This window comes from Hakea prostrata, chromosome 4, assembly GCF_041222555.1.
Source record: "Hakea prostrata isolate BN-2017 chromosome 4, UWA_Hpros_2, whole genome shotgun sequence".
NCBI classification, from domain to species: domain Eukaryota; kingdom Viridiplantae; phylum Streptophyta; class Magnoliopsida; order Proteales; family Proteaceae; genus Hakea; species Hakea prostrata.
The window spans coordinates 27,911,025-27,932,931 of NC_142603.1; the positions used below are offsets into that span (position 1 = coordinate 27,911,025).

Sequence of the window (21,907 nt, forward strand, 5' to 3'; positions counted from 1 at the left end):
ACTTTTCTGCAGGTACTACTACTATTAACTGTGACGGTCAACACTTTGAGGACTAAGTTGGTGACTCATACCACTTTGGCTACGGTGACTACATCTGTGAAGGCTATCAGTTCAAGACTCATATTTGTCAGGAGTAGATCTGGCCTGGCTTAGTTTCTTATGATTATGTTATTGAGGAGACATTGTATAAGTTAGAAGAGACTGTAATTGTAACATCCAGCCCAAACCTAGCCCGGACACCCTTTTTATTTTGGGATAAAGAAAGACTGGTTCAATGTTAGACCTTAAAAGTTGGACTTTAATTTCAATATTATTATCTTTGAAAACCTTAGGAAACCATGTCGGACCTTTCCCTTAGGGTAGATTTGTAATGTTTGGCCTTATCCTACCTTGGCCTGGCCCGGGACCTATTATGTTTGTAGGTCCGAAAACCCAAAGTGGGGGAAATGAGACTTGTGGACCCTTTTGGTTGATGATTTGGTGTCGGAACCCAAGCCCGTGAACATTGACGATGATGCCCCTCACTTGAGGGCATTGTCAGTGTTAGTTTTGAATCTGCGCACCGAAGAGGGGTGAATTAGTTGAAATACCAAATGAACTCATGTGCTCAATCCGAATATATTTCCTGAAACTAGACTTCTTTATTGACTTGTAGGAGAAAACCCCACTCCATTTGACCCCATATAGCCCTCCAAATCCCTGTCCGAAGTTGCTGAACTGTGTCTGGAAAATCCTGCTTGCGCATCGAAGAAGGTGAGCTTAGTTGGTGGACCTAATGACCTCAAATGCTTGATCCAAAGGTATTTCTGGAAACTAGACTTCTTGATTGACTTGTAGGAGAAAACCTCACTCAATTTGACCTTGTATAGCCCTCCGAATCCCTGTTCGAAGTTGCTGAACTATTTCTGGATTTTCCTGCTGAAACCTGTTACCTGTTTTGGTCGATCATTTTGGTCGATACCATCGACCAAGGACCATCGACCAAAGTTGCCCAGAATCGTGAAAAAGATGCTTTTTGGATATTCCTTCCTCTATTTAAGTGAAACCTCGAACCTAGAACGATATTTTACTCATTTCAACACCTGAGAACATGGGAAGGCTCCTCTTATGCTCCTCCTAAGCTTGGGTGATGACCTTCTACAAGAATCCTTGTCTCTCTTCTCCAACTACCATCTTCTAAGGTATGATTCTCTCTCTTGCTCTCTATTCTACTCACTTCCCTTCTTCTTTTACTGATGAGACCATGGCCAAGGTGCTGCAACCTTGCAAACACCTTGCCATGAACGTCTCTTCCCATTTATACTTGCTTTTCCTTCATTCTTGCTATGCTTCACTTGCATCTTGATCCTTACATATACATTACCATGATTCCTTGCTTAACAACTTGATTTCTTATACTAAACTGAGATGTGGAGTATGATTAGTCTAATCTCTGGCTTGCAAATGATTGTAATTATGTTCCTAACCTATTCCCCAACTAATTCTCTAGCTTCCCTTTCAATTACATCAATTTCTCATGAATGCTAGGATTCTTGTCTTTAGAACATAGGACCTCAATTTGGGGGGTTTCATTTGGACCATTGGATTGTGATAATACTTGCTAAGTAGTGTTCTTACATTGTTATTAATCATCCCTCCAAGTTTCAGATCGATCCGAACCCCGGAAGATCCATTTCGGACCAAAATCCCCAAAATCCACTATTCTGCCCGAGGATTATTTTGGTCGATCATTTTGGTCGATACCATCGACCAAAACCATCGACCAAAGTTGTTGCTGACAGCAACCTTGGTCAGTTTTGACTCAAATGACATCCAATCTTCCCGATTCCTTCTCTAACTTATTATTGATGTTTGTTTAGGGCCTTAACAATTCTTTTCGACTAATTCTTGGTATTCTCAATTCATCATCAACTCAACCCAAGGTAAGGATGGTTATCTCCATAAACATATAAGTCATCAAATATTGAATTGTGTTTTATTTAAAGAATGAGATCTCTTGATTTTCTTTCAATCATTATGAGACTGTTACATATGTGTTAGAACAGTAGCATTTAAATCTTTATACTCTTGTTGTGTTACTTTATCAATTTGATTTGCTTATGTTTATAATGATTCGTTTCAATATCATGATTTGATTACTATTATGGATATGCATTGGATGCATGAGAAATGATGAGATTGGATATGTAATTGCTTACGTATGACTTGGGATTGGGGAGTGTCCTATTGACACTTCTGTCCTTGGGCACCGGAGGGAATAGTATGGGATGTTCTCCAAAGGTGCCTATCGACTCTTTCCCGGGTTATTGGATGGCATACATAGGACTGTCTAGTGGTTTGGCTAGGATGTCCCTGTCGTATCAGACCCGAATCGGAAGGGCATTGAGACCGAACGACCCGTGGTAGCAGTGGGGATTTGTGGGCACTCAAGACCGGTAACCAATCCGTGAGAGGTCATAAATCTCATTGTGGGAGCCATTTATTGGTAGGGTTGCATATGGATAGACTTGGGCTCACGGGCGCTCAAGACCGGTAACCAACCCGTGAGAGGACGTGAGAGCTTCCCGTTTACTATATGTGGATGACCAATAGGGTTGATGAGTCCGTAATCCGGGATTACGCTGACTCTAGTGTGAAGGATACGGGAAAGGATCGCCGGGGGCGAGGAATGGACGTATCCGGAACCGAGATGATATGATCGAGTAGATGACTTGCATTGGGCTAGGCTTTACTGTGACATGCGCCAGTACTTGACCAAATGGTGATGTGAGAGAGCGGTGACCGATCCCCTTACCACGGCTTTTTTTTGATGACTTTACCGATCTTCCCCGGGCATTCCCAAGATATGGAAATGGGAGAGTGACTGACGACCCAGAGAAGTACGGTGCTATGACTTAAAGCATGTCTACCCTAGATGATCAGCATACTTAGAGTTAGATTCATATTTGCATCATATGTCTCATATCATATTGCATCATGCTATGCTGCGCATCATATGATTTATGTTATTATGGAATAACTTTCCTTGCCGAGTTCTTTCGAACTCACTCCTTTTTGCAACATACTTTGTTAGACTTTCCTGCAGGTACTACCACCGTTGGATCTGTGGCAGCCAACCCTCGGAGGCCGAGTTGAAGACTTGTATCATACTTGGTGGCGATGAACCAGTTGATAAAGACGAGTAGACCGAGATCGGGACTTGTTTGTAGCAGTTCAGTTTCATATTTGTGTGTTAGGGATGGGATGTCGCCTCATTCCCTTTTTAACCTTTTATTTGAATTGTCGGGACTATAGCTTAGTTGTTTCACTTGTTATTTGGTGAATCGGATGTAACCTTTACTTTTAGTCGTTTCATCTTCCGCTAATATTATAGGATGGGTTTCCTCCCTCCTTTTCACACTTGATTGTTTATACTAATGAAATCCTTTCCGCACTCTGATGTTATTTGTGAATCCTTCTGAGGTACTTTCTCGACTTTTATTATTAAATTATTTGGATACAAGGAATTGTTCTTGCTTTTGATTATATTATTGTGCTAAGTGACTATGATCGTTCCTAAACTTGATCGGCGGGACTGTAATTCACTCCCCGGGTAATCCAGATTGGGTATCCCCTTGGTGGATTTAGGGCGGGATGTGACAGTAACTTAGTTGCTTACCTTTTTATTTCCCTTCTTTGGAGATTTGGTTGTAACATTTACCTTATTTTGATCTACCTTCCGCACATGTTTGTAGAGTATATTTTCGCTATACTCTATAATTGTCTTTTGATTTGGTACTTGTTATTTTGCACTCTAATGTTCTTTGTGATCCTTCTGTGATCATTTCTTAACTTTTATTATTAGATTACTTGAATACCAAAGAAAATTCTTGCTTTTGATTATATTATTGTGCTAAGTGGATATGATCGTTCCTAAACTGGATCTGTTGAGCTGTGGATCACTCCCGAGTAACCCAGATAGGGTACCCCCTGGGTGGATTTAGGGTGGGATGTGACATAAGGGACTAGTCTTTTCTATTGCTACTCACAGTGTTTTCAAGTATACGCTTTATCTCCCTATTAGAGACTTCAGCTTGGCCATTAGATTGGGGATTATAAGCGGCGGCTAATTTGTGGGTGACACCATACTTTTGTAACAAAGAATCAAATTGCTTTCTAAATTGTGCCCTGGTCAGTAATTATGGCCATATGTGTCCCGAATCTTGTGAGAATCTGTTGCTTTAAAAATTTAATGACCACTTTTGCATCATAGGTGGGAGTGGCAATTGCCTCTATCCACTTAGAAACATACTCCACACCAACTAAGATATAAACATCAAAATAGGAGGATGGAAGAGTTTCCATGAAATCAATGCCCCATATATCAAAAAGATCAAAGACTAAAATATTATTTAGAGTCATTTCATGTCTCCTTGAGATAATTCCCATTCTTTATGTGAAATCCAGTCCTAACCGTAACCCGAAAACCCAGTTGTCTGTAGGTCCAAGAACCCGAAGTGAAGGTAGAAGACAACTATGGGCCATCTCAGTGGAACACATGGTGTTTAATCCATAACCCATGGATATTGATGATGGAGCTCTATACTTGGAAACCCTTGTCGAGTTGGAGAAGAAGCTGCACATTGATGAAGGAGAGCCTGGTTGTTGGACCTAAAGCCTTTTTGGACATGGTTTGAAGGCATCCCTCAATGCTAGGTAAGTTGTTTGAGGTGTTGTATGAAGCCCATGCAAAAATATTGAAGTCTGGACCATCAAATCTTCATTTCTGGAGTTGTTGTCATGGTTGGTCGATTGATTGGTCGACTGGCCATTATAATCGACAAAAATTAGAAATCCTGGTGTTTTTAGGACTTTTAATAAGATTTAAAGAGTGAACTCCGTGTTTTTCACTCACAATCAATTCTAAGCCTCTGGAGAACGTGGTAAGAACCTAGAACCTCTCCTCCAAAGCCAAGGAAGATCCTCAAGCATCCGTTCGAGTTTCTTTGTCGATTCTTCTTCTAAAAGGTTAGTAATCGATTCGTTTCTTCTTTGATTTATTCTTTCTTCTATACTTCTGATCTTCTGATTATGAGAAAGGTATTACACTAGTGTAATGGTCTCTTCTTTGATTCTCCTAGCCATAGAGTGAATCCCCCATTCACTCTATATTCTTGAAACCATATGGTGATATTCTTGTTTCTTGATTTTACCTGAATTCTTGATTACTCCCTCTTGTTTGTTTTTCCTACAAAGTTGGTGATTAAGGGAAAGGTCTCACACCAGTGTTACAACCTTTCATTGGATCCTCATGATTGAGGGGTTGATCCTTAATTTTCTTTCTTACCATGAGAAACCATTGTAGTTGATTATGGGAGGAAACCCTAGGGGAACCCTCATGAGAGGGTAACCAAATTAGTTAAAACTAATGTTTCTGTTAATTTGATTTATCCTCCCCAATGCCATTCTTGATTTTGAAATACTAATTCTATGTTTCCCTTACCCTCTGTGAACCTACCTTGGGTTATTTTGTGAGAGTTGATTTTCGGTAACCCTCATGAGAAGTAACCAAATTGGAGAATCCAAATCCACTTTTAATTTATTGGATCCTCCCCAACACCTTTCTTGATTGTAAATTCTTTGCCCTAGGGTGAATCTTTATTCTCCCTAGCCTTTCCACGAGAGCCATGGATTATATATGATAAAACCCTAATGTTATAGCTCAATCAAAAACCTATCTTTTGACCATGATTTGATGCTTTGACCTTCTTAGATAATCTTAATATTTTCTAGGAAGCTCCCTTTAGAATTTCGGTGCAATCAGACCTCAAACGAAGAAGTTATGACCAAATTAGGGTTTTATACCCCCATTGGTCTACTGGTTGGTCTACTGACCCAATCGACCAACCAAGCTGCCAACCATAACAACAACTTGTTTCTTCGTCCGATTCGATTCTTTTGACTTCTAATCTTTTAGGGCTTGTTCCTAATTATTATTATATGCTAGTTTAGGTTTTAATTGCTAGTCTTAGACCTCTTCCTCATTATTCTACGGAATTCTACAAAGTTACTTAAGGTAAGGATGGTTGATCCATAATAACCTAATATGCATGTCTTTGAATTAGATTACATGATCATTATTGCTGCTGTATTTAATTTTTTATAATTATATTGTTGCAGTAGTTCTTCAACTACAGTAGTACTTGTTCTTATAATTCAATTGTTATTTCAATTATGAATGATTATTTAATTATGTTTTGTATTATCAGTTGTGCTTGTCAATGACTGATTGGGAATGTGATTGCCTAAGTTGTGATTTGGGAATGGGGAATGCCCTTTCGGCATTCCTGCCTTTGGACACCAATGAAGGTGGTATGGGACATTTTCCTATGGTGCCCCTTGGTGCTTTCCCTGATTACTGGTTGACATACCTAGGGCATGTCTAGAAGTGTTTGGCTAAAATGGAGTCTCAGCTTACTCAAATTGCAAAGGACTTCTGAGCATTCAGAGATCAGAGTAGATCACCTAGATAGATTGTACTTAGGATTTTCTCTTTGCTTTATCAGATGTAATCGTTGTAAACTTTTTTTAAAATTAATGAAGTTCATTTTGTTTCACTTTATTATTGTATATTATGCACTTTCCTTTTTATTGATTTATGTAACGTTTGTTAAATCATAATTATTGTATATTATTCCAAAAATCCAATTATTCTTCATTAATTAAGTTTCTAGTCCAAGTGTTCTCTTATTCACTTCTAAGAGTAATTGAGTCATTTTTAGATCTATGACTCAGGAATGTTCCGTTATTGTTTTCTGTGGTTAGGATTTCCTTGAACTTTGGACTCTGATACCACTCTGTCACATCCACCCAGCCAGTACCCTATCTGGCATACCTGAGTGTGTGATCCACAGCCCCGAAGATCAAGTATCGAGGAAATCATCCTCCCACATATGCAATAACATAATCATGAACAGAATATAATAAATGTATAATGATATAAACAAGATATCCAAATAAAGAAAGAAATGACAGTATAATCAGAGTGCGGAAAAATGATATCAACGGTGTATATAATAAAAAAGAAGTAAAGTGAGGCGGAATCTCACTCCACAGTTTCAGCGGAATGTAGCTCATAAATCTAAAAAGAAACACAACTGTTCTCAAAGGAAAGTAAAGAAAAGAAAGTCAAACTAAACTAAGAGTCTTCTATTTTATAAAGGACGTCTTCATAAATTAAAACTTCATCAATCAAACTTGGATGTTCCCACTCCACATTAGGGCTAATCATGGTACGTGTCATCATCACACGAGGAATCAGCAATGTAATCTTCATTGTTGCCAACACCTTGTGTGTAGTACACTTCTTCAGCTTGTGCTTCCTCATATTGCCCCTCATAGTATTCAGTACCTGTAGAATAGTCTAACATAAGAGATTGTACAAAAAAGAGTGAGTTCAAAAGAACTGAGCAAGGCAAGTTAATCAACAACAACATAAATAACATGATTTGCAGAACATAACATGATGCAATGCGATATGAAACAGACAATGAATGTATGAATCTAACTCTACTTATGTTGGTCTCTATAGACAGACATGCTTTAAGTCATAGCACCATACTTCTTTAGGAATGTCTCAATCACACAACGCCGTTTGGTAGTGGGTCTGGCATCCCTCAGGACAATCCATGGCTAGGGTATAAGTCACCGCTCTCTCACATCACCATTGGTCTAAGTACTAGCGCATGTCAAGGTAAAACCTAGCCCAATGCAAGTCATCTACTTAGTCATATCAACTCAGATCCAGATACGTCCATTCCTCGCCCCTGGCGATCCTTTTCGGTATCCTTCACACTAGAGTCAGCATAGTCCCTGACTACGGACTCATCATCCCTACTGGTCATCCACAAATAACAGACGGGAAGCTCTCATGTCCCCTCATGGATTGGTTACTGGTCTTGAGCGCCCATGAGCCCAAGTCTACTATTTGCAACCCTACCAGTAAATGGCCTCTCACTAGTATCCACAATGTGATTCATGTCCTCTCACGGATTAGTTACCGGTCATGAGCGCCCATGAATCCCCATTGCTACCACGGGTCGTTCGGTCTCAATACCCTTCCGAATCGGGTCTGATATAACGAGGTATTCCTAGCCAAACACTGCTAGACAGCCCTAGGTATGACAATCATTAATTTGCAAAAGTGTCAAAGGGCATCATTGGAAACATCCCATACTATTTCCACTAATGTCCAAGGACAGAAATGTCGAAAGGACACTTCCCAATCCCAAATCATACCTACTCATTCACATTCTCAAATCAGGCACCACATACACAAGCAATATCTCATCACATAGAAAGATTCACATAAACATGATCAATCACATATGTAACTGATAAGAATAAGTATGCATAATCAAAAGAATACATGAATCATGATACTACTATAGTCAACATACTTGCATCAGTAATAGAATAATAAGAAAATATATTTATGGTAGTGAATCTAAGAGAATCCAAAATAAAAACTAAGATTCACGCAATCTATGTAATTATGGAAATAGTTGTCCTTACCTTAAATAGCTTGATGAATATCCAAAGATCAAAGAAAGAGATTCTAAACTTAGCAAATAAACCCTAAACAATCATAGATACAACATTAGGAAAGAGGCCTAAAAGACTGGAGATCAAACAAATCAAATCAAGCGAAAAACAGAGCTATTGACTTGCTTGATCGATTGGTTGGTAGCTTGGTCCAGTCGACCACCTAAGTCAGTACGAAGCAAAAATGTGAATTTTGATCCGAAACTCAATCTACAAGATTCAAAAACTCTACAAAACTTGGAGGAAACCTCTAGAATAGTATTCTAACACTTAAGTAGTATAGATTAGCCACTAACAATGATTAAAAACATTACTTACTAATTTGAAATCTTGACTCTCTAATTTGGTAAAAATCCCTAGTTTTCGATGAAAATATACTATGAATCCAAAGGAAAACTAAAGAAGATTAGATCTCATTCTAGCAGAAGATAATCAAAAGTCATACACAAGTCCATCATGAAAAATAGATATAATCATGCTAAGAAATTGAATAAAAAAGGGAGATCATGGTTTCATGAGACTTTTTCAAGGATCATGGCGAAGATCAATGTAAATGTCATAAAACCTTGAGAATGGAAGGAGATCAATGAAGTGATGGTTGCTAACAGAGAATGCAACATCATCTTCATAGTCTCAATCATAAAGAATAGATCATAGAAGAAGTAGATCTATATGACACGAGAGAGATCACTAACCTTAGATTGAAGAATCGGAGATGAGAAGCTTGAGATCTTGCAAAAGTTTTTCGAATTCACCAAGGAAAGCTTTGAGAGAGTCTTCCCACGTTCTCTGAGAGTTTTGGAGGTAGAGGATACTAAGAAATATGAAGTTCACTTAAATAGAAAGCGAAAACCCCTAAACAGAAGATTTTCTCGGATTTCTGGCTCTGTTGGTCGATTGGCCCAATCGACCTCCCAGTCGACCAAGCCAGTCAGCAAGGCCAAACACAGGGAATTGAAGGTCCAACTCAAGTCCAAACCTAATGAGTTTCTCCCAATACAACATATGCTTACCTAGTATAGAGGAATGTCTTCGTATCATGTCTAACTATACTTCAAGTTCAACAACTAGACTCATCATCAACAAGCTGTAGTTTCCTTTCTAGTTCTAAACAACCCTTCAAGTATGGAACACTATCATCAACTTCCAATGGTTCTATGTCAACCACCATGTCTTCCACTAAGATAGCCTATAGTTGGCTTCTTCCTTTACTCCGGGTCTTCAGACCTACAAACAACAGGATTTCCGGGTCAATGTCAATGTTAAGATAGGGCTGGATTTCACATTAGTTGTTTGTTCCCCTTTTATTTTGGGAACCGGTTATAATCTATATTTTTGATCTACTTTTCCATTGCTACTGTGGAGTGAGTTTCCGCCTCACTCTACATTTTGAATTATTCTATTAATATCATTTTCCGCACTCTGATTGTATTCGTGAACCTTATATTACCATTAGGTAGTTGGTATAGATAATTAAAAAAACTAAGCATGAATTCAAAGATCAAATAGTCATTTTACTACTTAATATCTTGGTTCTTGATTTCTATAGAATGAGTGGGTTTTTTTTAATGGAAATTGACCAATAGCAACTTTGCTTTCCATATAATTTTCGCTTTTATTCTAGGATGCTCAATTGTTTCTTCTTGTTCTTTTTCTTACACACCATAAACCGTTAGTCAACCCGAATCTAAACCGTTAGTTAGCCCGAACCCAAACCGCACCAAACCGAAACCGGCCTAAAACCGTTATTTTGTTAATGAGCCATGTTTGGGTTAGGTGTTTTTCAGCCCGAAACCATTAGGCCCCGCCCCGAAACCTCACCATTGACACCCCTAGGTACAGTAGCAAACTGCTGCTTTCTTTTTCTTGTTAATATCAGGGACTCCTCCGATCAGTGGTAAGTCGACAGCCTGCAAGACATTCCTGCAATGTGCCATACGTGAATCCCGAGCCCCTTGAGCGAAACCACACCCCCACCAACACCCCCCGGACAACGGGGTTAAAAAACCCCCCCCCCCCCCCCGGGGGGATGGATTCATAAAAACCAAACCTGTTTTTTTTTGTTGTTTAAAAGTCCTTTTTTTTCTTTTTTTTTTTTTTGTTAACGGCCCTACCTCTTTTTTTTTTTTTTTTTTTTTATATATTAAATAAAATTTTAAATTAATAAAAAATTAAAATTTTTTTATAATATTTATAAACTTCTTTTTATTTTTTTTTTTTTTTATTTTTTAATTTTTTATAATTTTTTTAAAATTTAAAAGAAAAGCTTTAATTCTTTATTATTTTTTAAAAAAAATTTTTTGTTGGGTTTAGTGATGAAAATCACTTTATCTTTTGTTTGAATTCAAATTTGAATTTGGTGGGTCCCACTTAGTGTTAAACATGGGTAGGTGTTTGGTATCATTAAGAGGGCCTTGGGAGAGGTAAATGGAGAGAGAAAAAGTGAGTTTCTAGTGACTTCTAAAGTGGGTTTTGTCCAAAAACGGGATTAGCTTTTTGAGGTCTTCTTCTTCTTGTGGTTTTGCAAGAAAAGGGGTTTCTTCTCTCTTGTGTTATTCTCCATTGCAACTCCATTGAAGCTTGAGCTTGGATTGAAGGGTTTTCTTCAAGAGCTTAAGGTGGAAGGGTATTCTGAGGAGCTTTGAGAGGTTATGTGACCGGTTGAGGTAACATTGTATCACACTCAAATCTTGTACTATTTTGAAGATTAAAATAGTGAAATCCCTCCCCGTGGATGTAGCTAATCTCGAATATTTCGGATTAGTGAACCACGTAAAATTCTTGTGTGTTGTTTGCATTTCATTTTCATTCTTGTGGTGGTTTGTTGTTTATTTGCTTTGTGATTGTCTTTCAATTTATATTGCACAAGATCCTTGGTTTACTTGTTCATTTGGGTGATTTGTTTAATCATCCGGTTCTGCGGATAAGGTCTTGTCTTCTACAATTGGCATCAGAGCATAGGTTTTGTGCATTTATTTTGAAGACAATGAGTGCTCATACATTTAGGGTGGAGCCATTTGATGGAAAGACAAATTTTGAATTATGGAAAATGAAGATGAAAAATTTGTTGATTCAAAATGGTTGTCACAAAGCATTGTTGGGAAAAGATAAGAAACAGGAGGGAATGAAAGATGATGATTGGGAAGAGATGGATCTCAAAGCCATGTCCACTATTCGGTTGAGCTTGTCCAATGAAGTTTTATTTAATATTGCACATGAAAAATCGGCGGCGGATTTGTGGTCAAAGTTGGAAAGCATCTACCAAACAAAGTCTCTCACAAATAGAATTTTCTTGAAGAGAAAATTATTTTCTTTAAGAATGAAGGATGGTTCAAATATTTCTAATCATTTGAATGAGTTCAACAATATACTTTGTCAATTGGAAAGTGTTGAAGAAAAGATGAAGGATGAAGACAAGGCGGTGATTTTACTTTGCACTCTACCGAAATCTTATGATCATTTAGTAACGACCCTATGTTGTAGTAAGGGGGATTCTCTTGACTTTGATTCGGTTTGTAGTACATTACTTGCCGATGAACTCCGAAAAAAGGCTTCGTTGGGAAGTTCTATGGAGGTGGGTTCGGAAGCTAATATGACAAGGGGTAGAAGCAAAGAACGTCATGATTCTTCAAAGGGTTCTTCAAGAAGCAAGTCAAGACATCGATCTAAATCCAAGGGGCATGATGGCAAGTACAATTGTTGGTTTTGTGGAGAGAGTGGACATCTTAAAAAGAATTGTTTCAAAAGAAAGAAAAATGATTTTAATTCGGGAAATGAAAAAGGTAAAGAGATTGTTGGTGAACATTCTAAGGAGGCAAATCAAGTTGTGGCTACCACATCTAGTGTTATCGAAGATGAAGTGTTGATAGTGGGTTGCAATTCGGAATTTCACCAAAATTGGGTTCTTGACACCGGTGCTACACATCATATGTGCCCTCACAAATCTTGGTTTAGCACATATGAGCCATGTGAAGGAGGATTGGTGAAGATGGGGAATAACTCATCTAGTAGAACACTTGGCATTGGATCGGTACACTTGAAGATGTTTGATGGTATTGTTCGCACACTTGAAAATGTTAGACATGTTCCGGATATGACGTTTGATTTCTTTATCTACTTTGGAGAATGAAGGTTGTAAATTTTCCGGAGGAGATGGAGTACTCAAAGTTTCAAGAGGTGCTCTTGTTATCATGAAGGGAATCCGGGTTGGTCTCTTGTACAAGTTGTTGGGTAGTTCCATTGTCGATGATGTTGCAAATGTGGCGGTTGACAAAGGAGATGTTTCTCTTAGGTTGTGGCATCGAAGACTTGGACACATGAGTGAAAAAGGTATGAAAGTTTTGATGGAAAAGAAACTTATCCCAAATCTGAATTTTTTAGAGAAGGAATTTTGTGAGCATTGTGCCTATGGGAAGCATCATAGAAGGGCTTTTAAAGTGGGTATGCACACAAGTAAAGGGATTGTTGATTATATTCACTCGGATGTTTGGGGTCCATCACCGGATATGTCTTATGGTGGTGCTCAATACTTTGGTACTTTCATTGATGATTTTTCAAGGAAAGTATGGGTGACAATTCTCAAGTCAAAGAGTGATGTGTTAATGGCATTCAAGAACTTCAAGGTTGAGGTGGAGAAAACAACCGGTAGAAGCATCAAAGTTTTGAGGACGGATAATGGAATGGAATAAGCAAAGAATGAATTTGGTAATTTTTGCAAGGAAGTAGGAATTGTATGGCATCATACGGTTGTGCATACTCCACAACAAAATGGAGTGGCGGAACCATGAATAGAACATTGATGGAAAGGGTTCGGGCTATGCTTAGCAATGCAAACTTGGAGAAAGAATTGTGGGCCGAAGCGGTGTTGACGGCATGCTATCTTGTGAATAGGTCTCCTTCAATGACTTTGGGTGGAAAGACTCCAAATGAGGTATGGCATGGAACTCCTTGTGATTATTCGGATTTGAAAATTTTTGGATGTGATGCATATGCTTTGATTCCAAGTTGTCAAAGAAGCAAACTTGATCATAAATCCAAGAAGTGCATTTTTGTAGGATATGCTAAGAATGTGAAGGGGTATCGTTTATGGGATCCAAGTACCCATAAGATCATCATAAGTCGTGATGTACATTTTGATGAATCCTCTATGTTGATTAAGGGGGTGGAAAAGAAATGTGATGAAGAAAAATCAATTGTTGATGATACCCATGAATTTCACATGCAACCTACAAGTTCTTTAAATGAGGGTGCTCATGATGAAGATGTTATAGATCTTGATAATCAAGATGTACAAGGAGAAATTCAAGAAGAAACACCGGTTGGTGTTGAAGAAGAAATTGTGGTACCTTTGGGAGGAAGGCCAACAAGACAAACTCGTTTGCCGGAAAGGTACAAGGATTGTGTTGATCCAAATACTCTTAGAGCTTTGGTGGCTTTAAATGAAGAACCAAGTACATTTCTTGACGCCATCAATGCGGATGATGCAAAGCATTGGAAGGATGCAATGAATGAAGAGTTTCAAGCACTTCAAAAGAACAAGACATGGGATTTGGTGGAATTGCCAAAAGGAAGAAAAGCCATTGGTTGTAAATGGGTGTACAAACTCAAGAGAGGGGTGGATGGTAAGGTGGAAAGGTATAGGGCAAGGCTTGTTGCCCAAGGCTTTGCACAAAAGGAAGGTATAGATTTCTTTGAAGTTTTTTCCCCGGTTGTGAAGTTGGTGACTATTAGATTGGTGCTTGGACTTGTTGCTATGCATGACTTGGAGCTTGAACAAATGGATGTAAAAACAGCGTTTTTACATGGCGATCTTCTTGAAGAGGTGTACATGAGGCAACCGGAAGGATTTGTTGAGAAAGGCAAAGGGAAGCTCGTGTGCAAGTTGAAGAAGTCCTTATATGGACTTAAACAAGCTTCAAGACAATGGTACAAAACTTTTGACTCATTTATTTTAAGTCTTGGTTACAAAAGAAGTGAATATGATCATTGTTTATACATTAAGTTCTTTGATGATGGATCATATGTGATATTAGTTTTATATGTAGATGACATGCTCTTGGTGTCCAAGGATAAAGCTAAAATTGAAGAGCTCAAAGGATGTTTGAGCAAGAGGTTTGAAATGAAGGATCTTGGTCAAGCCAAACAAATTCTTGGAGTTGAGATTCGAAGAGATAGAATGAATGGGACTTTATCACTTTCACAAAAGTCTTTTGTGAAGAAAATTCTTGAGAAGTTTGGCAAGTGTAAAGAAAAGGCGGTTTCAACTCCATTGGGATCACATTTCAAATTATCTTCCAATGATAGACCAAGTACGGAAGATGAAAAGACCAAGATGTCAAGATACCCTTATGCAAGTTTAGTTGGGAGCTTGATGTTTCTAATGGTGTGCACTAGGCCGGATATTGCTCATGCGGTTGGTGTGTTGAGTAGGTTTATGGCAAATCCCGGAAAGAAGCATTGGGAGGCGGCAAAATGGGTGCTTAGATATTTGAGAGGCACAAGTGACTACTCTATCACATTTAGTAAAGGTGGAGAGCAAGTTCAAGGCTATGTGGATGCTAGTTATTGTGATGATCGTGATAAGGGGCGATCTACAATGGGGTATGTTTTCAAGTATGGAAATGGTCCAATAAGTTGGATGTCTAAGCTTCAAGCGACGGTGGCATTATCAACTACCGAAGTGGAATATATGGCGGCAACCGAAGCTTGTAAAGAAGCGGTGTGGCTTCAAGGTTTGATGGGTGAGATTGGCATTGAATCAAAAGGTATGCATTTGTTTTGTGATAATATGAGTGCAATTTACTTGGCCAAGAACCCGGTACATCACAAGAGGACAAAGCATATATTGGTACAATATCATTACATTCGAGAAGTCATTGAAGACGGAAGGATCCAATTGTTAAAAGTTGGAACAAATGAGAATGTGGCGGATATGCTTACCAAGGTTGTCCAAGGAGAGAAGTTGAATTGGAGTCTATCATCTCTTGGTTTCAAGAAACATGACAAGTAAGTGATTTCCATCAAGGTGGAGATTGTTGGTTTAGTGATGAAAATCACTTTATCTTTTGTTTGAATTCAAATTTGAATTTGGTGGGTCCCACTTAGTGTTAAACATGGGTAGGTGTTTGGTATCATTAAGAGGGCCTTGGGAGAGGTAAATGGAGAGAGAAAAAGTGAGTTTCTAGTGACTTCTAAAGTGGGTTTTGTCCAAAAACGGGATTAGCTTTTTGAGGTCTTCTTCTTCTTGTGGTTTTGCAAGAAAAGGGGTTTCTTCTCTCTTGTGTTATTCTCCATTGCAACTCCATTGAAGCTTGAGCTTGGATTGAAGGGTTTTCTTCAAGAGCTTAAGGTGGAAGGGTATTCTAAGGAGTTTTGAAAGGTTATGTGACCGGTTGAGGTAACATTGTATCACACTCAAATCTTGTACTATTTTGAAGATTAAAATAGTAAAATCCCTCCCCGTGGATGTAGCTAATCTCGAATATTTCGGATTAGTGAACCACGTAAAATTCTTGTGTGTTGTTTGCATTTCATTTTCATTCTTGTGGTGGTTTGTTGTTTATTTGCTTTGTGATTGTCTTTCAATTTATATTGCACAAGATCCTTGGTTTACTTGTTCATTTGGGTGATTTGTTTAATCATCCGGTTCCGTGGATAAGGTCTTGTCTTCTACATTATTCCCGCGGGGTTCGTTTCCCCCTTGGCCCTCCCCAACCCCCCCCCCAAATTTGGTAACGGTGGTGGGGGTGGGGGGGGGTGCTTTTTTTGTTTGGGTGTCCCCCCCCCCCCCCCCTCCGCTTTTTCTGGTCGGCCTCCCCCCCGTCTTTGTGTTATTATTCCCCCCCTCTAACTTTGCCCCCGCGGGCGGGGGGGGGGGGGGGGGCGGGGGGGGGGGGGCGGGGGCGGGGGGGGGGGGGGGGGGGGGGCCCGGGGGGGGGGGGGGGTTGTCTTCTACATTAATTCCCGGGGGGGTGTTTTCCCCGGGGGTTTTTCAAAACCCCCCCTTTTAAAATGGGGGGGGGGGGGGGGTGGGGTTTTTTTTTTTGGTTTGTTTTTCCCCTCTTTTTTTTTGTTTTGTTTTGGCCTCTGTTGGGTTTTTTTTTTTTTTTTTTTTTTTGGGGGGGGGGGGGGGGGGGGGGGGGGGGGGGGGGGGGGGGGGGGGGGGGGGGGGGGGGGTACGGCTGCATGCAAAAACTGCCCCTTGGACTCTGCTTGTGTTGAAGCCTTGGGCACTGGGTTTTGCCCTTTGTCGTAGCTTCATCACTGAATTGTAATCTCTCTGTAAGTGGGTTGTGATAATCTATACAAGGGGTTGGTAGATGGAAAATTTTATGTAAATAGTGCTACTAAATTCAAAAGATAGATGGAATTCAAGACATCCCAAAAGGTGCCGGGGGGATTAGATTTTTCTGGATTGTAGTAATCTTCACCATGTTTGTTGTAACAGTTGCTTTGAGATTTGGATGAAGGCATTTAGGTAATTACATTTACCGTTTCCTAGTTGTTTGTGATGCTAAATACCTTTTGTGGCTTTGGCCAAAATCAACTTGAGTTGGTTTCTGGTGGTGGGAGAAGCTTATTAGATATGAGGAAATGGAGTTTGTTTTGGGTGATTAATAATCTATTATGGTCATGATCAAATTAGATGGAATTAGCTTCTTTTTTTCCTGACCACCCCTAAATCAGAAACTAAGTTTGGATCTTGGATTTCTGGTCCAGTTAAGAGTCTGTGAAGGCAAAATAAATTGCATTAAGATTCTCTTTTGTTTATTTATCATCATGCTTTTTTCATTTGTCCTACTTTGATGCGTTTATTTGGTCATTTGATTCAACCCGAAAAATAGACCTAGGCTTGAATTTTTTTCTGTTTTCCGAGTTTTGGTGTTTGATTAATGTCATATAACTTTGTTATGTATTTGCACCCAAAATCTTCAGTAAGAAGTTCAAGATTTATGATGTTCTCCTTTGATTCTTGGTGAAGGTGAATTGGCCTATCTTTTCTTCTTTTCCCCTTCCTTATTGCTGATTTTTGTTTGTTTGTTGGTTTGTCCTATTTTGATATTTTTATTTGATCTTCCTTTGAAATCATCATGAAAATTTGGTCATTTAGATCACAGTTTGAAATATTTATATATCTGAGACATAGGTATTTGGGTTGATCTAACATACCAGATTAGTAATCTAATTTTTTAGTAGAAGTTGTACATTTATAATGTACTCTTTTGATCTATTATTCAATCTGCAGTTAGGAGTCGGGGATGTATTTATTCCTGAGTGCTTTTTTTGAGTTTGTGGTTGTCCAATGTTATACCCATTGGCTTCTAACAGAGTAGTACAGTACTTGTATTCAAGGCCTTCTAACCACATTGTTGTGTAATGTGGAATAATATTTGATTTCCACTTTATTTTAAAGCTCTTAGATTATTTCTGAATAGGTTATGGCCAATGTGGACACACTCTTTAGTTTGGAAAGGGAACCAATACAGAGTAGTGAAATTTCTGAGAATCCTCGGATTTTATTAGCTGCAAGTGGAAGTGTTGCTGCAATAAAGTTTGGGAGTCTCTGCCACTCTTTTTCTGAATGGGCAGAAGTTAAAGCAGTTACCACCAAGGCATCTTTAAACTTCATTGATAAAACATCACTTCCTAAGGATGTTGTTGTTTACACTGATGAGGATGAATGGTCTAGTTGGAAGAAAATAGGAGACAATGTGCTTCATATTGAGCTCCGCAGGTGGGCTGATGTCATGATTATTGCACCCTTGTCAGCCAATACACTTGGGAAGGTACATATTTTGTAATTCCAAAATTAATGTCTATGAACTCTGGATTTGTTTTTGGCTGGAAAAATAAATCAGGAAGAGAAAATATTCCAAAGGCTATCAACCCTGTTTGAAAGTTATTGTCCAGCAAGTGTTGTGGCATTTTACTTATATTGACTGTCAGTGCAACTAATGGCATTTTGTCTATTGCTTGAGTTCAAACAAGTAGGTAAATATTTCGGGGATTTGCTTGTCCTGTTAATTCTTCCTTCTTCGTGAATCAAGAACCAAAATTTGTTTAATTTCAGCATGAACTCTGTGGATTTGTTCCCTTGTGTAGCTACAGACCATTGCATTGTCTTTGATGCATTTATGTATGTTGTCACTACTGACTGAAGATACAGGTATCTTTGATGTCATTAACCTTGTTTTCCTTCAAACAGTCAATGACTGATTGTCTTATTCTTGAGTGTCTTCTGATGTTGAAATGGGCTTGATTCTGTCAGGTTGATATAACACAGCTTTTCTGCCAGTGATGAATTGCCAAATGCCAACAACCAGATCTGTGGATCTAAGTCAGTCTGTTTACTGCAGTCACTAGATGGGCAGATACAACTTGCATCACTCTTTTAACATTTACAACACCCATCTATGTTTTGCTCATTTCTTGACCTAGGGGTTTTTAATGTCATTATGACTGAAAGTTTTCTTGTTGTGGGTGCGTGTTTGTTGTACTGTTTGGTAAATCCAGTCTGAATCTCTTGTGTACGTTGCTTCACAAGTTTGTATCTATTTCTGTTTGTTATGTACATAAACTGCTCTTTCTTATGTTTGATTTCCTCTCTGTTCTGATAGATTGCTGGGGGCTTGTGTGACAACTTATTGACATGCATCGTTCGGGCTTGGGACTTCTGTAAACCACTTTTTGTTGCACCAGCGATGAATACCTTTATGTGGGAAAATCCTTTCACGCAACAGCATCTTGATATAATCGGTAAGCTTGGAATTTCTGTTATTCCTCCGATCACCAAGCAATTGGCCTGTGGGGATTATGGCAATGGTGCAATGGCAGAACCTTCTATCATCTACTCTACTGTGAGGCTTTCTTTGGATCCACAAGCACAAGCAACTTGTGTTAATGCTCTAGATTTGTCTGCTTTATAGATTGGTGGTATAATGAAATTACCTAGACAAAGTGGTTGTTGTAACAATCTGTACATAAAATAACGGGTGTCATGGATATTGGATGACAAAACTCTTTCTACACTTACGGATATCCAAAAACTCTGGTTCTTCACCCAAGTTTTGGCCAAGTTGTTGGCTTTGTTTATTTATTTAATTTTCTATGTATTTAAAGTAAACTCTTGCAACATGGCATAATAACATATAAAACCTTTAGTTTTTAAATAATAAAGAATAGACCATTGGACATGTAATTAATTAATGCCAACCTTTTAGTTCTATCTGAGGCCCAGTTATAATGCCCAACTGCACGCAATCATTTTCCGAAATTAAAGATACAATTGAATACATAATAATTATATTAAATATGTTGTAATAATTTTTATTTTTTTTTTACTCAAACTCATTTTTCAAACCACTGGTGCTAGTTTTAGCAACTAATCACACATCTGGGTTCCATATTACACATTTCTTCAGGGTTTTGGATATTTTCTTGGGTGGCACTATAACTGAAACCCAAATTCTCACTCCGACAATATTCAACTTAGATTTACCTAAACTTAGTTCATTGATGACTAAAAAGTAATAAGAGTTGGTAATATAAGGACAAGTGTCCCTCGATTATAAGGTCAAGTTTTTTTTTTGGCCAAATAGACATTCATTGAAATGCTTCTAGATTAAATCTAGAGGAGATAACTGAAGGATTAACAATACACATAGGAGGCAAATCATTCCAAACTCTACTTAATTGAAGAGCCCTAGCCCCTTTGGCAAGAAAATCAGCATGATGATTTCTAGATGCTTTTGCCCAAATAAACTGGCCTGCAGGGCTCCATATAATGCAACTTCTCTCCGCCATTTGAGAGAGTCGATCCCACGATGCATCCGTAAAAACTTTGAAGCTGGACCGAACAGGACTATCGTCTTCATCCAAATCGTTTGCATAACCTGAAAATAGGGGCTGCACCACAACCGACTCTTGGCTGCTTACATTTTCCTGAAGCCACAGAATTTCATTTAATAATCTGTACATCCAATTAATAGAACGGGTAAGAGAATGATTTTTCCCATGAAATAACATTTTATTTCGGTCATTCCATATCACCCAACATAAAATACTGCAAATAGTAAAGACAATATCACGTTGATTACATCCATGGAATTTGTAGTCCAAAAAATCTAACCAATCATGCATACTATTTCCCACAAATTCTGATGTATCAATCCGTAGCGGGGAAGCCCTCCAGCAAGCTTTTGCACGGTCACAATGAAATAAAACATGCATTACACTTTCAACCTGGGATGTGCATAACAAGTATATTGCGTCAAGCTACTATTTCTTTCAAATAAAGCTTGTTGGGTAGCTATTCCCTCATGTGCAGCTTTCCACATGAATGTTTTAATCTTGGGTAATGTTTTAATTTTCCAAATTCTACCCCAGTTTATTCTTGAAATTGAAGAGTTGGAAAGACCCATAGCAGTGGTGGTATTTTGAATACAATGATATGTTGTTTTAACTTGAAATTCACCAATTTTTGAAAAAACCCACACCCAATGGTCCTCTTTGTCCCGTGTCATAATTGGGATTGTTAATATAGCTTTCTTTTCCTCTTGACTAAATAGTGAATCTAAAAGATTGATTTTCCAACTTCTGTTGGACCAATCAATCAGTTCATTGACAAGTAATAGTCCAGGTAGATGTGGAGTTTGCATTGGGTAATGGGAATTCACGAGTGGAATCCAAGGATCACTATAAATCCTCGTTGATAAACCATTTCCAATGCTCCTTAGAAGTCCCCTTTTTAAGACATCCCTTCCTGCTATGATGCTTTTCCAACCCCAAGAGGCTTTTTTTGGAATCTGTGCTTCAAGGAAAGTAGAATCCTTAAAGTATTTGGCCCTCATAGTTGCCCATAATGTATTTGGTTGGGTTAGTAATCTCCATCCCTGTTTGGCCAATAAAGCTTTATTGAAAGAATGGAGATCACGAAAGCCCATTACTCCATGATTCTTTGAACGGCACAGAGTTTCCCAGTTTATCCAGTTTATGCCTGAATTTCCTTTGTTTTTCCACCAAAAGTCTCGAATTTGCCTAGATAATTTATTGCTCATGTCTTTTGGTAGGAGGAAATTTGACATTGTGTAAGTGGGAATAGCATTTGCTACTGCTTTAATTATAAGGTCAAGATGACATGTGCATTCCTTCAATCACAAATACCAGCACATACGTGGGAAGAAACAAAGTCCCTTGGTCGATGTTAAGGATTGGAATCTCAGTTTTAAGGCCGGTTTCTACCGGGCCAAAAACTGAGATACGCTGATTTCAACTTAAATTTCGATAAAAATTTGGAATATTCAACCCAAGTTTTGATATGATGCGT

General features: G+C 38.6%; 1 protein-coding gene across 1 annotated transcript; it reads left to right on the forward strand.

Moving 5' to 3' along the window:
* The first annotated feature begins 16,812 nt into the window (after positions 1–16,812).
* On the forward strand, positions 16,813–19,714 carry LOC149018638 (putative phosphopantothenoylcysteine decarboxylase). Its single transcript, XM_089152799.1, has 3 exons — positions 16,813–16,863; positions 18,018–18,368; positions 19,200–19,714. Exons 2-3 carry the CDS (start codon positions 18,021–18,023, stop codon positions 19,506–19,508), a joined length of 657 nt encoding a protein of 218 aa, XP_089008925.1. The 5' UTR covers positions 16,813–16,863; positions 18,018–18,020; the 3' UTR covers positions 19,509–19,714.
* The last annotated feature ends 2,193 nt before the right edge of the window (positions 19,715–21,907 follow it).